General features: G+C 42.4%; 1 protein-coding gene across 1 annotated transcript in view; it reads left to right on the top strand.

Annotated features, from left to right (window-relative positions):
• The first annotated feature begins 4138 nt into the window (after nt 1–4138).
• The window catches only part of LOC133613579 (protocadherin-17-like), a 55568-nt gene continuing 37926 nt past the window's right edge, over nt 4139–21780 (top strand). Inside the window, exons 1-3 of the mRNA XM_061971226.2 lie at nt 4139–7814; nt 17735–17793; nt 17961–18130. Of these exons, the coding sequence (XP_061827210.1) occupies nt 5343–7814; nt 17735–17793; nt 17961–18130 (2701 nt within the window). The 5' untranslated portion in view covers nt 4139–5342. The remainder of the gene's footprint in view (nt 7815–17734; nt 17794–17960; nt 18131–21780) is intronic.

Raw genomic sequence — 21780 nt, 5'->3', positions numbered from 1 at the left:
TTACCTTATCAAATAAATCTTGTTTATTTTTTTTCTACCAACGATACACTTGAAAATGCAATGAAGCAAATAAACAGTCTCCCCTTCATGCTGTTTTTTTTTTTTTAATGGTATCTGCTTCCGGGGTACATCCCGTGCGTTGAGGCTGACGCATGCGTGACACGAAAGATCCCCTTTAGGCCAGGCCTGGGCAATTATTTTGACTCGGGGGCCAAATTTTGAGAAAAAAAGTGTGTCTGGGGCCCGGTATATCTATTTGTAGGAGCACTAATACAAAAACTCACAATAATGTCTGATTGAAAGCTAAAAACGTATGACGAAATGGATTTTTTTTTTTTACTGAATGAGACAGCCAGAATGTACATGAAAATAAAGAATGTGGGATTTACAATATTAACTATGAACGATAAAACACTGAATACTGACAACATATGGACGTCACTCACCCTCTCGATCGACATATTTTACAATCAAGCGAAACGCAACAAAAATGCAACAAACAGCGAAATATGAACGCAAAGGGTGAAAAAACAAACGCACCTACAATCTGATACATCTGATACATCACTAAGCTTTAGAAATTTGCTGGAAAAATGTCCTTCCGGGTCTGTCCCTGACACCCAGGCAGGTCGCTCTGGTAACACTGTGGAAACGCTTCCCACCCACACTGCTTGGTGCCTCGTCTGAGCTGCTGTGACTTAGATTACCATAGTAACTAATTAGATTACCATAGTAACTAATTAGATTACCATAGTAACTAGAATATCATACAAAAGCGCAGATTCCAACCATTGAAATACTTTGTATAGTTCAAGACTTACGGTCATTTGAAAACATCACTGCACATCATAATGGCAGCTACAGTTTCCATCTTAAAGATGTAAAAAAAATCATTTGGGAATGTCTGACGGGCCAGATTGAATAGTTTAACGGGCCTTAATTTGCCCAGGTCTGCAAGAGGTGCACACCCCCCTCGAGTGATCTGGTTTCCAATTGCATAATCCAGGTCTGCTTTAAAAACCCAAACACAATCGGATTAAGTTGTTTCCATGGTCTGTAGAATGCTTATTTAGAGACAAACTATTCAAGACATCGGACTAATTTAGTTTATAGACACGTACTGAGTGTTACTGTGTGTAATGTTACAGCGGCCAATAATATTAAATAAAACCATGCCTTGTTTTTAAATAATAAGTAGGCCTACTACTGTATTTTAATGTTGATCATGATGGTGATACTTGAAGAACCAAGTGTTTTCTGAGGTGGTACGTGGTGAAAAAAGTTTGAGAACCACTGCACTAGCCACATTCGGCACGTTGACTGATTGATCGATTTATTGATCTAAAACAGGGGTGTCAAACGTACGGCCCGAGGGCCTAATCAGGCCCCTGAATAGGTTTTATCCGGTCCGCAGGATGAGTTTGCTAAGTATGAAAATTAACCTGAAATTTTTGAATGAAAGAAACTGCTGTTCTAAACGTGTCCACTGGATGTCGCAATAGCAATTATTTGTATCTTTGCAGATGATGCTACATATGTACAAAATAAACCGCATGATGTTAGTACATCAGTCGAGGAAAATTATGAAACTACATAAATAACATCCTGTAATTTGATTTTGATATTATTGTTTTTATCTTGATAGATTGAAAATGAACACCAACGAGTTGACTGATGAACATTATCCCATAATTTATTCAGAAAATATAAATAACATCCCCGTTAAAGAAAAGCACCGTCTGCATCTTGGGAGAACAATCACACAGTAAGATGCGACCCCGACGTGACAACTCCGGATGAAGCGTGCAGGTAGGAGATTATGTATTTGTCATAAATCATATAAGAGATACAAACATGCAAGAAACAAACAAAAGGGATGCGTGTCGATCGCATGCGGAAGCTAAGGTAAAACTTTGCACAGGAATCATGAACTAGGAAACAGGAACAACCAAACGTAACTGTTGCATATAGCAAACAACGAAGACGGACAGTGTGTGGCGAGCAATGTGAATAAATAGCTCTCTGATTAGTGCCCGGCAGCAGGTGAGCATCCCGGACACTAATCAGAGGCAAGTGATACTAATTTGCACCAATGGCAACTACAAACCCCGTTTCCATATGAGTTGGGAAATTGTGTTAGATGTAAATATAAACAGAATACAATGATTTGCAAATCATTTTCAACCCATATTCAGTTGAATATGCTACAAAGACAACATATTTGATGTTTAAACTGATAAACTTTTTTTTTTTTTGCAAATAATCAACTTTAGAATTTGATGCCAGCAACATGTGACAAATAAGTTGGGAATGGTGGCAATAAATACTGATAAAGTTGAGGAATGCTCATTAAACACTTATTTGGAACATCCCACAGGTGTGCAGGCTAATTGGGAACAGGTGGGTGCCATGATTGTGTATAAAAACAGCTTCCCAAAAAATGCTCAGTCTTTCACAAGAAAGGATGGGGCGAGGTACACCCCTTTGTCCACAACTGCGTGAGCAAATAGTCAAACAGTTTAAGAACAACATTTCTCAAAGTTTTTTTGCAAGAAATTTAGGGATTTCAACATCTACGGTCCATAATATCATCAAAAGGTTCAGAGAATCTGGAGAAATCACTCCACGTAAGCGGCATGGCCGGAAACCAACATTGAATGACCGTAACCTTCGATCCCTCAGACGACACTGTATAAAAAACCGACATCAATCTCTAAAGGATATCACCACATGGGCTCAGGAACACTTCAGAAAACCACTGTCACTAAATACAGTTCGTCGCTACATCTGTAAGTGCAAGTTAAAGCTCTACTATGCAAAGCGAAAGCCATTTATCAACAACATCCAGAAACACCACCGGCTTCTCTGGGCCTGAGATCATCTAAGATGGACTCATGCAAAGTGGAAAAGTGTTCTGTGGTCTGACGAGTCCACATTTCAATTGTTTTTGGAAATATTCGACATCGTGTCATCCAGACCAAAGGGGAAGCGAACCATCCAGACTGTTAGACGCAAAGTTCAAAAGCCAGCATCTGTGATGGTATGGTGGTGCATTAGTGCCCAAGGCATGGGTAACTTACACATCTGTGAAGGCACCATTAATGCTGAAAGGTACATACAGGTTTTGGAACAACATATGCTGCCATCTAAGCGCCGTCTTTTTCATGGACGCCCCTGCTTATTTCAGCAAGACAATACCAAGCCACATTCAGCACGTGTTACAACAGCGTGGCTTCGTAAAAAAAGAGTGCGGGTACTTTCCTGGTCCGGCTGCAGTCCAGACCTGTCTCCCATGGAAAATGTGTGGCGCATTATGAAGCGTAAAATACGACCCGGACTGTTGAACGACTGAAGCTCTACATAAAACAAGAATGGGAAAGAATTCCACTTTCAAAGTTTCAACAATTAGTTTCCTCAGTTCCCAATCGTTTATTGAGTGTTGTTAAAAGAAAAGGTGATGTAACACAGTGGTGAACATACCCTTTCCCAACTACTTTGGCACGTGTTGCAGCCATGAACTTCTAAGTTAATTATTATTTGCAAAAAAAATTAAGTTTATGAGTTTGAACATCAAATATCATGTCTTTGTAGTGCATTCAATTGAATATGGGTTGAAAAGGATTTGCAAATCATTGTCTTCCGTTTATATTTACATCTAACACAATTTCCCAACTCATAGAAACGGGGTTTGTAAAACAAACCCAGGGGTGCACAAAACAGGAACTAAGGGAGTCCAAAACTAAACAGAACATGACTAAACAAGACAACATGATCTGTGGCCCGGTTCATGTTGTCTTTATTTTTTAATTATCCTGCCGTGATTTTACCAGTCCGGCCCACTTAGGAGTAGATTTTTTCTGCACGTGGCCCCCGATCTAAAATTAGTTTGACACCCCGATCTAAAGCAAAAATGTTGGTTTTACAAAGATAATAGAGCTCCGTTGTCCGAAATGCAACAAGGTGTTCAATATTGTGATTTGCTGCACTGCATCACACACACAGAGAGAGAGAGAGAGAGAGAGAGAGAGAGAAAGAGAGGTGTTTTGAAGGGTGGGATTTAATTTGATCCATTTTAATTTCACATCTGATCCAGCTCTTCACTGGAGTGACCGCATGTTGCGTTCATTGATCTAGTCCCTCATCCTCCAGTGCACATCTTTGTGTGTTTGGAGCAACATCCACTAGCACGACCGGCGTGTTCTTTCTCTTCTCCCCCTTTTTCTTTCATTCCCTGCCCATGCACTGACACTGCGCGCACATCAGTAAATGCATCACGTAGCATTAGTACAGCCTTCCTCCATGCCATCCGCCGCTCCACCTAGAAGGCGAGATCTGTCACCGCTCACTCATTTGGCTGCAAAAGGAGCACTAAAGTGCGCGCACGTATACGCGCGGGAGTGTGCGGCAAAGGGAGGAGGAGGAAGGAGGGAGCGAGGAAGGGAGGCAGCTTTCAACAGTTGAGGAGGAGACGCGACTCATTCTGATTATCTTCAATCATCTCGCACCTTATTTTCTCTCCGCGACTCGTCTTCTCCGCCGTGCAACAGATAAGCCTGGCCGCTGATGGATGCAAAGAGGAGCGCCTTCAAATCGGACTGGATTATGGGATTAGTGGACTGATTAGTGGACCCCCAAAAAAAGGAAAAAAAAAAAAGTGGCCGCTGTGGATGCTCCTCGGCGGAGGAAGGGCAGGAACACACAAAAGGTTGCGCCGGAGAGAGAGAGCGGGGAGGAGGGGGAGAAGCGAGCCGCTGCAGCCCGGGCTCCATGCACACTTTCCTGGAGGAGGAGAGACGATGCAACAGTGTGCCGCACCGGAGACAAAAGTCACAATGAACGGTAACACGGAGCGATGGTGCATTTTGGAGCTTTGCAGGGTGTAGATGTCGCATGAGGGCAATGCGCCGGTTTTTTCCACCTTTTCCCCTCTCTTTTTCCCATTTAAAAAGCCACGCTCTTAACCTTCACCATGCTTTAACCTTGGACGCAGAGGGGAATATTAATACTTTATTCTCATCGATTATTCATTGTGGGAGCCCCCCCGGAGAGGGAAAACAAAGCATTCCGATGTTGAATTTGATCTTTAATTCATGCACGGGGTGTCGTCGGGCGGTCATCTTTGTTTACAGAAAGAGTTCATCATCGCAGAGCGGCATGTGAGAGAGCTAATGCCCATTAAAGGGGGTCCACAAATCGATTTGCTATCCAATTAGTCCTGGAGCCACAGTCCTGCTTTGGATTTAGTGCTCTAAAGGTTTTGCGGAATAATCAACAGGTTGAAAGTCAAGATTTTTTTCCTCCCTTCTTTCCTGTGTGCCAGTACTGCATATCAAGCTGAAGGGATGCGTCTCTCTGTTCCCATATTCCTTCTGCTGTGGGTTAAAGCCCTGACATTGAAAAACCTCAGTTATTCTGTCCCGGAGGAGCAAGGACCCGGCACAATCATAGGTAATATTGCAAAAGATGGCAGCTATGGGACCCTGGAGAGAGGGAAAAAATCAAACTTCAGAGTCCTGGAAAATTCTGCACCACACCTGGTGGACGTTGACCCGGAGAGTGGACTTATTTTCACCAAACAAAGGATCGATCGGGAGACCTTATGCAGGCGGAACCCAAAGTGCCAGCTCTCTATGGAGGTGTTTGCCAACGACAAGGAAATATGCATGATAAAGATTGACATACAGGACATAAATGACAATTCTCCCAGTTTCCCCTCTGATCACGTTAACATTGATATCTCAGAGAATGCAGCCGCGGGCACACGCTTCCCGCTGACTATTGCACATGACTTGGATACCGGGGAGAACGGGATAAAGACTTATCAGGTCACCAGAGATGATTACAATACATTTTCATTGGATTTAAAAGTAAGGGGGGATGGAACTATTTATCCAGAGCTGGTGGTTCAGAGACCTCTGGATCGGGAGGACCAGAGCCATCACACCCTCCTCCTCACTGCTATTGATGGAGGGGAGTATCCGAGATCAGGCTCCATGCAAATAAATGTCAGGGTGACTGATTCCAATGACAATAGCCCTATTTTTGAGAAATCCTCCTATGTACTGGAACTCCCGGAGAATTCCCCGCCTGGAAAAGTACTCATTGATTTAAACGCCACTGACCATGATGAGGGAAGCAACGGCCAGGTGGTTTACTCCTTTACAGGATATGCGTCTGAGCGAATACAAGATTTGTTTGCTATAGACCCCAACACTGGTGTCATCAAGGTCCAGGGGGAAATTGACTATGAGCAGAATCCAATCATCGAGTTTGATGTGCAGGCGAAAGATCTCGGTCCCAACCCCATACCGGGCCATTGTAAAATTACTGTCAAAGTACTGGACAAAAATGACAACTCGCCAATAATTAGTTTTGTTTCAGTGCGGCAGGGGGCAATCAGCGAGGCGGCGCCCTCCGAATCTGTCATCGCCCTGGTGAGAGTGACGGATAAAGATTCTGGCCGAAACGGTCAGCTCCAGTGCCGCGTGCTGGGAAATGTTCCCTTTAGACTGCAGGAGAACAATGACAATTTCTACACGCTGCTCACCGACAGACCTTTGGACCGGGAATCGAAGGATGAATACAATGTCACCATTGTGGCCAGAGACAATGGTATCCCCTCTTTGAACTACACTAAGTCCTTCACTGTGAAAATCTTGGACGAGAATGACAATGCGCCCCGCTTTACAAAGGCCCTTTATGTGCTACAGGTGCCTGAAAATAACATCCCAGGGGAGTACTTAGGCTCTGTTCTGGCCCACGACCCAGATGTAGGCCGCAACGGAACGGTGACCTACTCCATTATGCCGTCGCACATAGGCGACGTGTCTGTCTATACATACGTGTCTGTTAACCCCACCAATGGAGCCATATACGCGTCACGGTCTTTTAACTACGAGCAGACTAAATCCTTTGAGTTCAAAGTTCAGGCTAAAGATGGAGGCTCCCCTCACATGGAGAGCACCTCCACCGTCAGGGTCAACATCCTTGATGTCAACGACAATCTCCCTGTGATTATTTTGCCTCTTCTGCAAAATGATACAGCGGAAATCCCAGTGCCTCGAAACGTCGGTATAGGCTACATTGTGGCTACGGTGAAAGCGGTCGACCACGATCACGGGGAAAGCGGACATTTGACCTACGAGATTACAGAGGGCAACGAAGACCACCTGTTTGAGATGGATCCGATCGGGGGCGAGGTCCGAACCACCCATGCTCTTTGGGAAGAGGTCTCACCTGTGGTGGAGTTGGTGGTTAAGGTAACGGACCACGGCAAACCGCCGTTGTCCGCCGTGGCAAAGCTGGTCATTAAAGCAAACACGGAAACAGTGACAGGTGGTGGGGGCTCCGGCGTGAGCGGCGAGCAGCAACACTGGGACGTATCCCTGCCCCTCATCATTACCCTCTGCATTATCTCTGTCATGCTCTTAGCAGTCATGACCGCCATCGCTGTCAAGTCCAAGCATCAAGATAAGGAGATCGGGAATTATAACTGCCGCATGCCCGAGTACTCCAATCCTCCAACGGGGAAGGGCAAAAAGAAGCGGATCAACAAGAGTGACATCATGCTGGTGCAAAGCGAGATGGAGGAGAGAGATTCGGCCAGCCGCATGAACGTGGTGAGCAGCCCCTCGCTCATCACCTCTCCCATATGCTTCGACTACCAGACCCCACTGCCGCTCACGCTGCCCAGGTCCGAGGTCATGTACCTGAAAACCACCCCCAACAGCCTGACGGTACCCAGAGCGGGCTGCCACTCCAGCTTTGCCGGGCTGAGCACAGACACTCCTGCAAACAGGATGTCAGTCATACAGGTAAGACATCCTCACTTGTTATTTACTTGCTCTCTATTTGTGCTTATCTTCCCCCCCTCTGCTTAGCTTTGGAGCTCTGTGGGGGGGAAAAAAAAAAAAAAAGACAAAAACCTGACATCATTATCACCTTTGGTTCCTCGCTTAAGGCAAGTGCTTTCTGCAAATGAAGCATGCTATGACAAGTTCGTTTTAGGATCTACTTGGTGGCATTTTACTAATAAGGTTAATGTTTTATCCACGTTTGTTCTTTCGCAAAGCGCTAGAGCTGCAGGCCAGGTAATGAGGAAGTGCTCTCTCCGTCTCTGTGTGTGGTAAAGGCAAACAGTGCGAGTCTTGAACAAGGCCTGCTGTGACCCCCCAGCAGATCCGCAGCTATGGAGAGAAAACAAAACCTGGCCTGAAATGTTGGAGCGGACAGGTGTTTGAGCAGCTTGTCCTATCGTATTACCTAACCGGTGCGCGCCAGACAGCAAGATGCACATGGCGTAACCCTGACAATCGCTCCCCCCCCCACTCCCTCTCTCTTCCAAATATGGGTCAGATCCGCCCAGCCGCAACCGAAGTTGGCACAAGGCTGCCCTTGACGGGGTCCATACGAGCCTCGCCAGCTAACATGCTAATTGGCCGCGTGGAAACATGCACTGAACGCGATGTAAATATCTGGGTCAGTCTCACATTTGGAGATGGCAGCGCAGATGACAAGGCCTGGCGCTGTCACCAGTCGCCGTGCTACGTGGGTGTGATCAACACAAACACATTATTCTCAAGATGAAGGAAAAGGGCACTAATGAAAGCGGCTAATGCCTTCCTTCCTTCGCCTTGCCAAAGAGGCACATATGGTCACAATGGCGGTGTGTTTTGATTGTACCCCTTCTCTTTGCCAGGTGACGCTGTAGCTTTCACGCAGCCAATCAGCCTCATCAGATCTGTAACCGATCGTACGGCAATCAGGCAAATTATTACGGTAAATATTATTAAATAATTAGCCTACTTAGTGGCCTTGTGGTTAGTGTCCTCCCTGAGATCAGTAGGTTGTGAGTTCAAACCCCGGCAGTCATACCAAAGACTATAACATTGGGACCCATTACCTCCTTGCTTGGCACTCAGCATCAAGGGTTGGAATTGGGGGTTAAATCACCAAAATGATTCCCGAGCGCGGCCACTGCTGCTGCTCACTGCTGCTGCTCACTGCTCCCCTCACCTCCCAGGGGGTGGAACAAGGGGATGGGTCGAATGCAGAGGGTAATTTCACCACACCTAGTGTGTGTGTGACTATAAGTGGTACTTTAACTTCATCACTGCGTGTGCTTTCACTCAGGCGTTAAGTAAATGTATGTTTCATACCGTAGAGCAGTGGTTCTCAACCTTTTTTCAGTGATGTACCCCTTGGCAACATTTTTTTAATTCAAGTACCCCCTAATCAGAGCAAAGCATTTTTGGTTGAAAAAAGAGATGAAGTAAAATACAGCACAATGTCATCAGTTTCTGATTTATTAAATTGTATAACAGTGCAAAATATTGCTCATTTGTAGTGGTCTTTCTTGAACTATTTGGAAAAAAAGACTAAGAAACTTGTTGAAAAATAAACAAGTGATTCAATTATAAATAAAGATTTCTACACATAGAAGTAATCATCAACTTTAAGTGCCCTCTTTGGGGATTGTAATAGAGTTCCATCTGGATTCATGAACTTAATTCTAAACATTTCTTCACAAAAAATTAAATCTTTAACATCAATATTTATGGAACATGTCCACACAAAATCTAGTTGTCAATACTGAATATTGCATTGTTGAATTGTAATGAATGGAATAGCCTACTTGATTTGATGTTCAGTTTATGAACTTACATTCATATTTTGTTGAAGTATTATTCAATAAATATATTTATAAAGGATTTTTGAATTGTTGCTATTTTTAGAATATTTTAAAAAATTTCTCACGTACCCCTTGGCATACCTTCATGTACCCCCAGGGGTACGCGTACCCCCATTTGAGAACCGCTGCCGTATAGACTTACACTTAGACAAACTTTAATGATCCACAAGGGAAATTGTTCAACACAGTAGATCAGTTACAATGATGGAAAGTGTAAGGATGGAAAGGACAATGCAGGTATAGACTAAATATAGCGATATAAAATATTACATATACACGAATATATACATATGTGTACAGTATATTATATATACAGATATATTGTATTATGTCTATAACATATATATACAATATATAACAATTACCATGTACAATATTACAGTATATGTGACAGCAGCAGCATAAAATAGAGAGTAGATCCAGCAGAAAATAGACATTAAATACAAAGAGAAATAGCTAACATAGAAGGTGTCAGGTAATAGGCAGATATTATCTATTGCTGTGTGGCGAGTGATTATACAGCTGGATGGAGTGCGGAATAAAGGAGTTCTTGAATCGCACAGTGCGGAAAGGAAGCTGAAGGCGCATGTTGGAGTGTATATGTTCATTTACAGTATTTGACATGCCAGTTATTGATATATTGAGATAATGTTTACATTTCTGCTTTGAGACTCTCGAAAAGCCAACATTAAAATTGTTCACATTATAATGAAAAACGTCCTTATGGAACAGGACTTAGTGATTTTAATCTACAGTACATTTAAAACGCTTAACCTGTAAATTTTGCTCCACAGTCATATTTTTAATCCACTTTCTGCTTGGGTCTGTGATTTGTTTGTTTGTGGTGGTGCTGTAACATTGCAAATGAAACCACACCCCACCCTCTACCAAAGTAATAAAGTTAAAGTTAAAGTCCCAACGATAGTCTCACACACACACACACACACACACACACACACTACTTGTGGTTAAATTACCCTCTACATCCCCATGTTCCACCCCCTGGGAAGTGAGGGGAGCAGTGAGCACCAGCAGTGGCCGCTCTCGGGAATTATTTTTGGTGATGTATATTTTATATAAATATAATATATAATTATATGTAATATAAATAAATGTATAAATAATATATAAATATAATATATTTGTATAATTCTGCTTTTGAATATACACTATTAAATATAAAACTCAATTGACCAGACACGGTCAATTGATATAAAAATCATGAACAGTACATAGATTCACCCGGTGACAACATTAGGTACACCAATCTCTGATCAATAATCAATACAGCGCTGCATAAAAACAGCTGTTTTTGGCAGCACTTGTGTCACGGCTTTGTCGCATGTCAGTGTTATTGTGCGCGTGCCAGGATTAGAGGAAAACCCTACTTTATCCTTTCTTTGTGTTTTTTCCAAACTCATCGGGTCTCATACAGAGCTCCACCCCCTCTGGCTGATAGATTTACATAACGTCTACCTCACAACATAGCCAGACTTCAAAACACATCGGTCAGAGGCATTAAAAGAAAAAAGCAGGAATGAAAGGGGTGCTATCATACAAAAAACAACTTTTCTTAGCTATTTGGTTGGCTGTTGTGTATCTGGTGTCTGCATAAGTTCCAAATATTTGAAATCAAACCATTGATGCATTGCGGAGCAATTAATAAAAAAATCTCGCCTTACTTCGTATTTCCTCTAAACCAGGGGTGTCAAACTCATTTTAGATCGGGGGCCCAAGTGGGCCGTACTGGTGAAATCACGGCATGATAACTTAAAAATAAAGACAACTTCAGATTGTTTTCTTTTGTTTAAAAATAGAAATGCACATTCTGAAATTGTACAAAACATAATGTTTTCTTTAATTACCTGTTGCGGTTAATAGTATATATACGTTATTTGTCGTTATTTATATTTTCTGAATAAATTATATGATAATGTTCATCAGTCAACTCAAAATTTAAAAAATGACATCAAAATCAAATTACAGTATGTTATTTATGTAGTTTGATCATTTTTCTCGACTGATGTACTAACATCATGTGGTTTATTTTGTACATATGTAGCACCATCTACAAATATACTAAGAATTGCTATTGCGACATCCAGTGGACACATTTAGAACAACAGTTTCTTTAATTGAAAAATTTCAGGTTGATTTTTACACTTGGCAAACTCATCCTGCGGGCCGGATAAAACCTGATTGCGGGCCTGATCGGGCCGTACGTTTGACACCCCTGTTCTAACCCACTGGTTAAATCAGCAGATTATCCATGTATGGATTACATTTCGTTGTTGTCAATAAGCTCCGGTTTTGCTATCCTTTTGTCATGAGGCAGACTGGCTCGTACATGGACATCCATGCTCTGCTGTTGCCATTTCTAACACAAAGTAGCGTATAGTTCTAACTTATATCGGTCAGTAGACTCGCTATGGAAGCGCTAAAAGCTTCCACGTCAATGACGGGGAGAAGATGCAGTCAAAGTGGAGGCACATAAGGTCTGTAAAACGTAATCCATGCAAAATCTTGACCAAAAAAACCGTTACATATTATGTAGACCAGTGGTTCTCAAATGGGGGTACGCGTACCCTTCGGGGTACTTGAAGGTATGCCAAGGGGTACGTGAGATTTTTTTTTAAATATTCTAAAAATAGCAACAATTCAAAAATCCTTTCTAAATATATTTATTGAATAATACTTCAACAAAATATGAATGTAAGTTCATAAACTGAACATCAAATCAAGTAGGCTATTCCATTCATTACAATTCAACAATGCAATATTTAGTGTTGACAGCTAGATTTTTTGTGGACATGTTCCATAAATATTGATGTTCAAGATTTAATTTTTTGTGAAGAAATGTTTAGAATTAAGTTATGAATCCAGATGGAACTCTATTACAATCCCCAAAGAGGGCACTTTAAGTTGATGATTACTTCTATGTGTAGAAATCTTTATTTATAATTGAATGATGAATTGAATTCAACAAGTTTTTTAGTCTTTTTTTCCCAAATAGTTCAAGAAAGACCACTACAAATGAGCAATATTTTGCACTGTTATACAATTTAATAAATCAGAAACTAAAGACATAGTGCTGTATTTTACTTCTTTATCTCTTTTTTCAACCAAAAATGCTTTGCTCTGATTAGGGGGTACTTGAATTAAAAAAATGTTCCCAAGGGGTACATCACTGAAAAAAGGTTGAGAACCACTGATGTAGACCACAAGGAAGTGTTTTGAATATAGAAAAAAATCGTAATAGGACCCCTTTAAAAAAGTCAGGAAAGAGAAATGTCATCATAGGTCCCCTGTACAGTACTTAAAGCTCGGTTACTAAAATTTCCGGGTTATCTCCTTTCTACCCTTATTCCATATAAAGATCAGCAACGAGCAGGAAGGGTGGACATCGCTTCAATTTACATCTTTCTCACGCAGCCTGTTAAAGTAGGCCTATCATGCTCATTTAGGGGCTTTTAAAATGATATTGGATCCCAGTGGGGCGCTATAGTACGTTTCTTTTATTAGAATACTCCATAAATCTCAAGGTGGTGTACGGGGTAGATCCTCTCTGTTCTCCTCTTGGCCGTAACAGCATCCTCTACCAACCACGCCTACTCTGTTGGGTTTGGTCAGGGGCCGAGGATCGGCTACAGCCTCTGTGTAAAAAAGGGTATTCCGCAATGCAGGGACTGGGGTGCATAGCCGCCCATTTACATTTCTGTCAGTGGGTGCTCGGATGGGCGGTAAATCTAATGCTACTTTTCTGAGGCTATGTCTACACTAAGCCGGATAACCCCTTAAACAAATTATTATTTAGCCTAAGCCCCGTTTCAGCCACACTAAACCATCGTTTAAGGTTCCCCATCTCAGACATTTTTTTACACGGGTAAGTGCGCCGGGTATTTCTTGAATCTCGGGCTCTTAGCTTTGTATGGCCTCATTGATCGTTTACAAACTGAGTTCGGAGAGGAAGTGACGCCAGAAAGACCGCGCCCCACATAGGAAGTGACGTCAGAAAGAACGCGCCACAGCCAGCTTCATAATAAAGCGGTTTTGTAACTCGGAGCCAACCACTGGAATTTTGGAGGCGATTCATTCAGACATGCCCGTGTTTCTCCTTCCGTCTGTACAGATGCTTGTGGAAATCACACATGAATACCTTAAGAGAAAGCGATTGCAGCTAATTGGGATACAACACTTCTCAGACGGCAAGATAACTTTCGAATGTCCAGGTCAGCTGTGATTCTACTTACTGAAAAATGTCCATTTGTCGAAGGAGAGTCAACGAGAATGCGGGCTCCTGTGGGTGTGATAAAAAAGGTAGCGTGTGCTTTGTATTACCTGGTCGTCAAGGGAAGACTACGGAAAACGGCGAATGCTTTTTGACTGGCAAAGCAGACTGTATCAGTTATTGTCCACCAAGTATGTCGCGGACTCAACGTCTAGGTCCAGAGCAGTGGTTCTTAACCTGGGTTTGATCGAACCCTAGGGGTTCGGTGAGTCGGTGTAGGTCAAGACACACCCGACTCATCGTGTAAATACAAACTTCTTATCGGCGTATTACGGATACGGCAACAGCTGACTGATTTGCAGGTGTGTAATTTGTTGTGAGTTTATGCACTGTGTTGGTTTTGTTCTTCGAACAAGGTGATGTTCATGCATGGTTCATTTTTTGCACCAGTAAAAAAAACAAGGTAACACTTCAGTATGGGGAACATATTCACCATTAATTAGCTGCTTATTAACATGCAAATTAGTAACATATTGGCTCTTAACTAGTCATTATTAAGTACTTATTAATGCCTTATTCGGCATGGCCTTATTATAACCCTAACCCTCTCACCCTGACCCTTACCCTAACCAAATAACTCTAAATTAAGTCTTTATTACTGTATTTTTTGGACTATAAGTCGCAGTTTTTTTCATAGTTTGGCCGGGGGTGCGACTTATACTCAGGAGCGACTTATGTGTGAAATTATTAACACATTACCGTAAAATATCAAATATTATTTAGCTCATTCACGTAAGAGACTAGACGTATAAGATTTCATGAGATTTAGCGATTAGGAGTGACAGATTGTTTGGTAAATGTATAGCATGTTCTATATGTGATAGTTATTGGAATGACTCTTACCATAATATGTTACGTTAACATACCAGGCACGTTCTCAGTTGGTTATTTATGCCTCATATAATGTACACTTATTCAGCCTGTTGTTCACTATTCTTTATTTATTTTAAATTGCCTTTCAAATGTCTATTCTTGGTGTTGGCTTTTATCAAATAAATTTCCCCAAAAAATGCGACTTATACTCCAGTGCGACTTATATATGTTTTTTTCCTTCTTTATTGTGCATTTTCGGCAGGTGCGACTTATACTCCGGTGCGACTTATACTCCGAAAAATACGGTACTTAGAATACATTCCCCTAGTGTCCATCCATCCATCCATCCATTTTTCTACCGCTTATTCCCTTCGGGGTCGCGGGGGGCGCTGGAGCCTATCTCAGCTACAATCGGGCGGAAGGCGGGGTCAGTGTTGGGTTAGTTACTGAAAACCAGTAACTAGTTACAGTTACTAGTTACTTTATTTCAAAAGTAACTCAGTTACTAACTCAGTTACTTAAACCAAAAAGTAATGCGTTACTGTGAAAAGTAACTATTTAGTTACTTATATATATATTTTTTAATTTTTTAAGGCCCCATTTAATGCCCTTTTAGCCTTCATTTTAGTACTGTTATTGCACTGGAGAATAATACAATCTGTTGTTCAACTTGACATGCATTTGCATCATTGAACTCTGCTAAGCAATGTGCTCTACATACAACACACAAAGACAAAGATATGTTTTAAAGGGCCAATTTGTTTCAGACCAGAACAAATTGACAAAACTATTTTAAATAGCTGCAACTTAACATACATAAGTAACAAACAGCATAATAACAACATAGCTGTAAAACAAGAAAGGCACACACTACATACATAAAGCCTAACCAGGCGTTTTCTCAAGGAATTCTGAAATAAAATCATGTCTGAAGCCCAGAACACTCTACACATTTCCCCACTTAGTTTAGAGAAAAGGAAATATTAGCCTGGCCCACTAGTATCCCTCTTTAGGTTTGTGAACTTTATAGTCTAAACATTTAGAGTGATGTGATAATCAAACACTCTAAAAGTTTAAAATGAAAGAGTATATAAGAGAATTGACAGAGTGTGTGTACCTTCACGTGTGCAGTGCCTCGTTAAAATCCAGCCGCTGTTGGAGGTGGAGGTGAGTGTGTCTCTTTACTAGCTTCGTCGAAGCATGTTGTTTTTGTCGCTGTTTCAGCATATTTGAAACTTACATTCAGCTAAAATGTTCTTTTCTTTGTGGTCGATAAAAGAAACGTACTGAAAATATCTCCATTTTAAGAAACTCGGCTTCGGGGTTCGCCATGACGTCTTGATAGTAGACACAGACACGCCCCCTCCCCCACACACACACACACACACACACACGTACACACAGACAGCGCGCGGCGCGCCTCTTTTTCGTCGCCTCTTCAGCAGCGACACTCAGATCTTCTCAGTTTCTAGCCGATACTACATAAAAAATAACGCAAAATAACGCAGTAACGCATCATGTAGTAACGGTAACGGAGTTACTGAATATAAAAAATAACGCGTTAGATTACTAGTTACCGCCGATAGTAACGGCGTTACAGTAACGCGTTACTTTGTAACGCGTTAGTCCCAACACTGGGCGGGGTACACCCTAGACAAGTCGCCACCTCATCGCAGGGCCAACACAGATAGACAGAAAACATTCACACTCACATTCACACACTAGGGCCAATTTAGTGTTTCCAATCAACCTATCCCCAGGTGCATGTCTTTGGAGGTGGGAGGAAGCCGGAGTACCCGGAGGGAACCCACGCAATCTCGGGGAGAACATGCAAACTCCACACAGAAAGATCCCGACTACTCAGGACCTTCGTATTATGAGGCAGACGCACTAACCCCTCTACCACCGTGCTGCCCCCCTAGTGTCCATATAACTCTAAATTAAGTCTTTGTTACTTAGAATATGTTCCCCATACTAAAGTGTTACCAAAAACATATAACTTTGTCTTGAATTTGAAGAAAAAACATTTTATTTTTCACTAAAGAAGGGTTCAGTGAATGCGCATATGAAACTGGTGGGGTTCGGTACCTCCAACAAGGTTTAAGAACCACTGGTCCAGAGTATATAAAGTCACCAAAAAGGAATGGACAATGAAAGTGAAGGCAAAAGAGTGAGGAGTGTCCTGACCAGATATCTACATCCCTAGATTGATTGATGTAAAATGTTCTTTGTCACATTGTGTACTTTCAGGTGTTTATTAAAGATTTGATTAATTTATGATGTCTCAGGTGTGATTCACTAGAATAGGGCCCCACAGCACAGTGGATTCCAGTTAATTGAAATACCACAACACTGGATATTGTTCAGATAAGTTACATTTAAGAACTTGCACACAAAGCAACACGGGAGGTGACTATGACGTGCGCATTTTCCACGAATGCGTACTCGGTCGCGTTGCGCCGGCGGACGGAGGGTGGGGAGAGGGGTCTTAAACGACCATTGTGTGTGTGGACAAGGATAATGTTAGGTGGGATTTACCCTGGATAACCTTAGTGTAGAAGGGGCCTGAGCATGCATGGTTTTTGCTTGGTGGTGACAAATAATTTGCCATCAATCCCACGTGGGTGCTCGGGCCCTGAAGCATCGGCGCCTACGCTGGGGCGGCCTTGCGCCCTTCATTTCCCCAAATCTGTTGGAGGCGATCGGCATGGTCTGAGGAGTTATTTCCACGTCGCACCTTAAAAATGAGGTTATTTGACCGCGCTGAGCGAAAGTAAACACGGTCTGGCGTGTTTTCCGGGCATTCAGTTGCAACTTTGATTCGGCCGTTTTTTACAGGGTTTCCGTGCAAGAGAGGTTATCAAAAACAGTGTGAAGAAGCCCTCTGGATTTGTTTTGTTTTACTAAAAAAAAAAAAAAAACATTTTTCATGTCATTTCCAGACTGAAAACTTCCCCTCGGAGCCCAATTATGCTGGCAGCAGGCAGCCGTTTGTTCAAAGGTAAGAGCTCGCATGCAGACACTTTTTGACCGCATCTTTTGAGCTCCTTCATCCCAGTATCAAGCTCGCCCGGCTATCAAACAGCGGCGCTCGCACAGAGAATGGCAACTTACCTGTTTTTTTTTTGTTTCCCCCCCCTCCTTCTCTCCTCTTTTCTCTTGCCGCAGCTCTACATTTAAGGATGCAGAGCGAGCGAGCCTGCGAGACAGTGGCCATGGTGATAGCGACCAGGCTGATAGTGACCAGGATACTAATAGAGGCTCCCAGTGTGACACGTCTGCCAGGGAGGCCCTCAAGATGAAAGCCACATCAGTTAATGGGCAGCCTTTTGAGCAGGGTGAGTGGACTCTTCCCGACGTCGTCAAGATGCCTCTGCGCTCTCCTGCGGCGCACGTTGTTTATATTTTATGTGCTGGGCCTCGCCGGCGTTTAAGTGCAGCCTCGCCTGGCTCTGGGCACAGCCAAGGTAGACAAACATTTAACATGCAGGTGGTAAATTGGCGCCGCTTTTTTTTTTTTGGGGGGGTGGGCTGTGGCTGCTGGCTTTACATGCCAGGCGCCCTGAGCTTGTATCGCAGAGTGAAAGGTAAAGGCGTGCTTTAGAGAGGATAAAAGGTCTCCGCCGTGTGAAGACGGAATGTTCAAACATGCTGCACCTCATTTCTCCATCAAAAAAAAAACAACCTCATATGCATTGCAAAGTGTGCGTCTTTTGATCACGCTTCATGCATGCCTCGACTTAACATGACAAGAGACAAGAAAGCGGGATAGACAGCCACAGGTACGCTATATTGCCAAAAGTATTTGGCCACCTGCCTTGACTCACATATGAACTTGAAGTGCCATCCTATTCCTAACCCATAGGGTTCAATATGATGCCGGTCCACCTTTTGCAGCTATTACAGCTTCAACTCTTCTAGGAAGGCTGTCCACAAGGTTGCGGAGTGTGTTTATAGGAATTTTCCACCATTCTTCCAAAAGCGCATTGGTGAGGTCACACACTGATGTTGGTCGAGAAAGCCTGGCTCTCAGTCTCCGTTCTAATTCATCCCAAAGGTGTTCGATCAGGTTAAGGTCAGGACTCTGTGCAGGCCAGTCAAGTTCATCCACACCAGACTCTGTCATCCATGTCTTTATGGACCTTGCTTTGTGCACTGGTGCACAGTCATATTGGAAGAGGAAGGGGCCCGCTCCAAACTGTTCTCACAAGGTTGAGAGCATGGAATTGTCCAAAATGTTTTGGTATCCTGGAGCATTCAAAGTTCCTTTCACTGGAACTAACTCTTGAAAAACAACTCCACACCATCATTCCTCCTCCACCAAATTTCACACTCGACACAATGCAGTCCGAAATGTACCGTACTCCCGGCAACCTCCAAACCCAGACTCGTCCGTCAGATTGCCAGATGGAAAAGCGTGATTCATCACACCAGAGAACGACTCCCCACTGCTCTAGAGTCCAGTGGCGACGGGCTTCTCACCACTGCATCCGACGCTTTGCATTGGACTTGGTGATGTATGGCTTAGATACAGCTGCTCGGCCATGGAAGCCCATTCCATGAAGCTCTCTGTGTACTGTGCGTGGGCTAATTGGAAGGTCACATGAAGTTTGGAGCTTTGCAGCAACTGACTGTGCAGAAAGTCGGCGACCTCTTTGCACTATGCACTTCAGCATCTGCTTTGTCAGTTTGCGTGGCCTACCACTTGATGGCTTAGTTGCTGTTGTTCACAAACTCTTCCATTTTCTTATAATAAAGCCGACAGTTGATTTTGGAATATTTAGGAGCAAGGAAATAGGAAATGTTGCACAGGTGGCATCCTATGACAGTTCCACGCTGGAAATCACTGAGAGCGGCCCATTCTTTCACAAATGTTTGTAGAAACAGTCTCCATGCCTAAGTGCTTGATTTTATACACCTGTGGCCGGGCCAAGTGATTAGGACACCTGATTCTGATCATTTGGATGGGTGGCCATATACTTTTGGCAATATAGTGTATTTCTGGCGCCTGCACATTTTGCCCCTTAAAGTGCCTGTAAGTTATTATTGGTTTGGTTTACAACTAAAAATAGTAATATTAAAGTTTAATTAGGACTGAAATGACTGCCAAGAGTGTAATCACAAATGATTGCCAAGCTTTTTTGCGACCCGCCCGACCTGCTCGGGATTGATATATTTAGCCGTAGCGCAGACAAACAGCAAATATGAGAGCGAGCCTCGCAGGTGAGATAAAGGATAACGGCGGGCTTGAGTGAGGAGGCGATGGCTTTCATTTGCTTGTACGAGCCTTGGAGGAGAACGGCTCTGGTCATCGAGCCCCAATGCGCTACTTTCCACACCATTTACATCGCTATGAACTGCCTGTACGCGGCGGGCTGGAGAGGGCATGGACAGAAACACTCTTGTGGCCGCCAGAGAGAGAGAGTGTGAATCCCTCCTCTGTCCATGTGCGCGCGCTGTGGGGAATTATGGCAGACCTCGCTTGTCTCCGTGGGAGGTGTAAATTCAATCAACATTTTTTTTGCAGCACATTTCTTGAAAGTGATTGAGCGCAGGTTCAATCATACAGCGAGATATTGAAAGAGATGTCTTGCACATGCACGTCGACAGAATATTTACTGTATGTGGCGGCGCCGGTGCGGCGCGTGTAAGATAAGGGCGATGTCGAGTGGTGGCGAACGGCGATTAATAACAGGGGCCGCTTTACTTGGTAGTAGGTTGAAAAGGTCATGTGAGATATATATATCTATATATATAGATATATATATATATATATATATACATATATATATATATATATATATATATATATATATATATATATAAAAATATTTAAAAAAATATATATATATACATATATATATAAACACACGTATATATATATATAAAAAAAAAAATATATATATATATATATATATATATATATATATATATATATATATGAATTAGTGTTGTCCCGATAGCAATATTTTGGTACAGATACCAAAATGTATTTCAATACTTTTCGGTACTTTTCGACCACAAAAATTTGCATTATTGGCTTTATTTGAACAAAAAAAATCTCAGGGTACATCAAACATATGTTTCTTATTGCAAGTTTGTCCTTAAATAAAATAGTGAACTATTTGTCTTTTAGTAGTAAGTAAGCAAACAAAGGCTGACATATGCAGTAACATATAATTTCCCATTCTATTATTTTGTCAACATTATTAAGGACAAGTGGTAGAAAATGAATTATGAATCTACTTGTTCATTTACTGTTAACATCTGCTTACTTTCTCTTTTAACATGTTCTATCGACACTTCTGTTAAAATGTAATAATCATTTATTCTTCTGTTTGGATGTTTTACATTAGATTTGGATGATACCACAGATTTACTGAATCCATAAACATAATATAATTATTTTATAAACGAAAGAAGATGTTGTGATGCCAAAACAAATTGATGTAATCATAGTAGTATCGACTAGATACCCTCTTGTACTTGGTATCATTACAGTGGATGTTAGGTGTGGATCCACCAATGGCGTTTGTTTAGATTGTGACGGCGGTGAGCTACGGTGTGTAGTGAAGCATGTTTAGCTATTCCTCGTCCTGCAGGGATGATACTTATAAAAAATTTATTTGTCGCCATGGAGCAGAGGATTAGTGATTTAGAAGTAGCTAAAACACTGCCGACTGCCTTTAGCCGCTAGCTAGTGCCAGTGTTATAACTTCACCTTTATCGTTAGTTTTTAAGCCAAATTGCGTCCGATATCCCTTTCCTGTCTACACACTGCGTCTGTTTGTAAGTAATCTGTGATTGTGCGCTGCCGAACATGCTCATCTGCTCGTAAACCAGCAATGACACGACGTGACGACGCCATTTGACCACGATCCAATGCTAGCAATGAAGTGCATACTTAGTCAACAGGCATACATTTCACACTAAGGGTGGCAGTATAAACAAGGGCAACACTGTCATAAACATATGCCATATAGTGAAA

This window comes from Nerophis lumbriciformis, linkage group LG13, assembly GCF_033978685.3.
Source record: "Nerophis lumbriciformis linkage group LG13, RoL_Nlum_v2.1, whole genome shotgun sequence".
NCBI lineage: Eukaryota > Metazoa > Chordata > Actinopteri > Syngnathiformes > Syngnathidae > Nerophis > Nerophis lumbriciformis.
The sequence above is the reverse complement of the archived record's forward strand: the minus strand, read 5'-3'. Positions and strand labels throughout refer to the sequence as shown.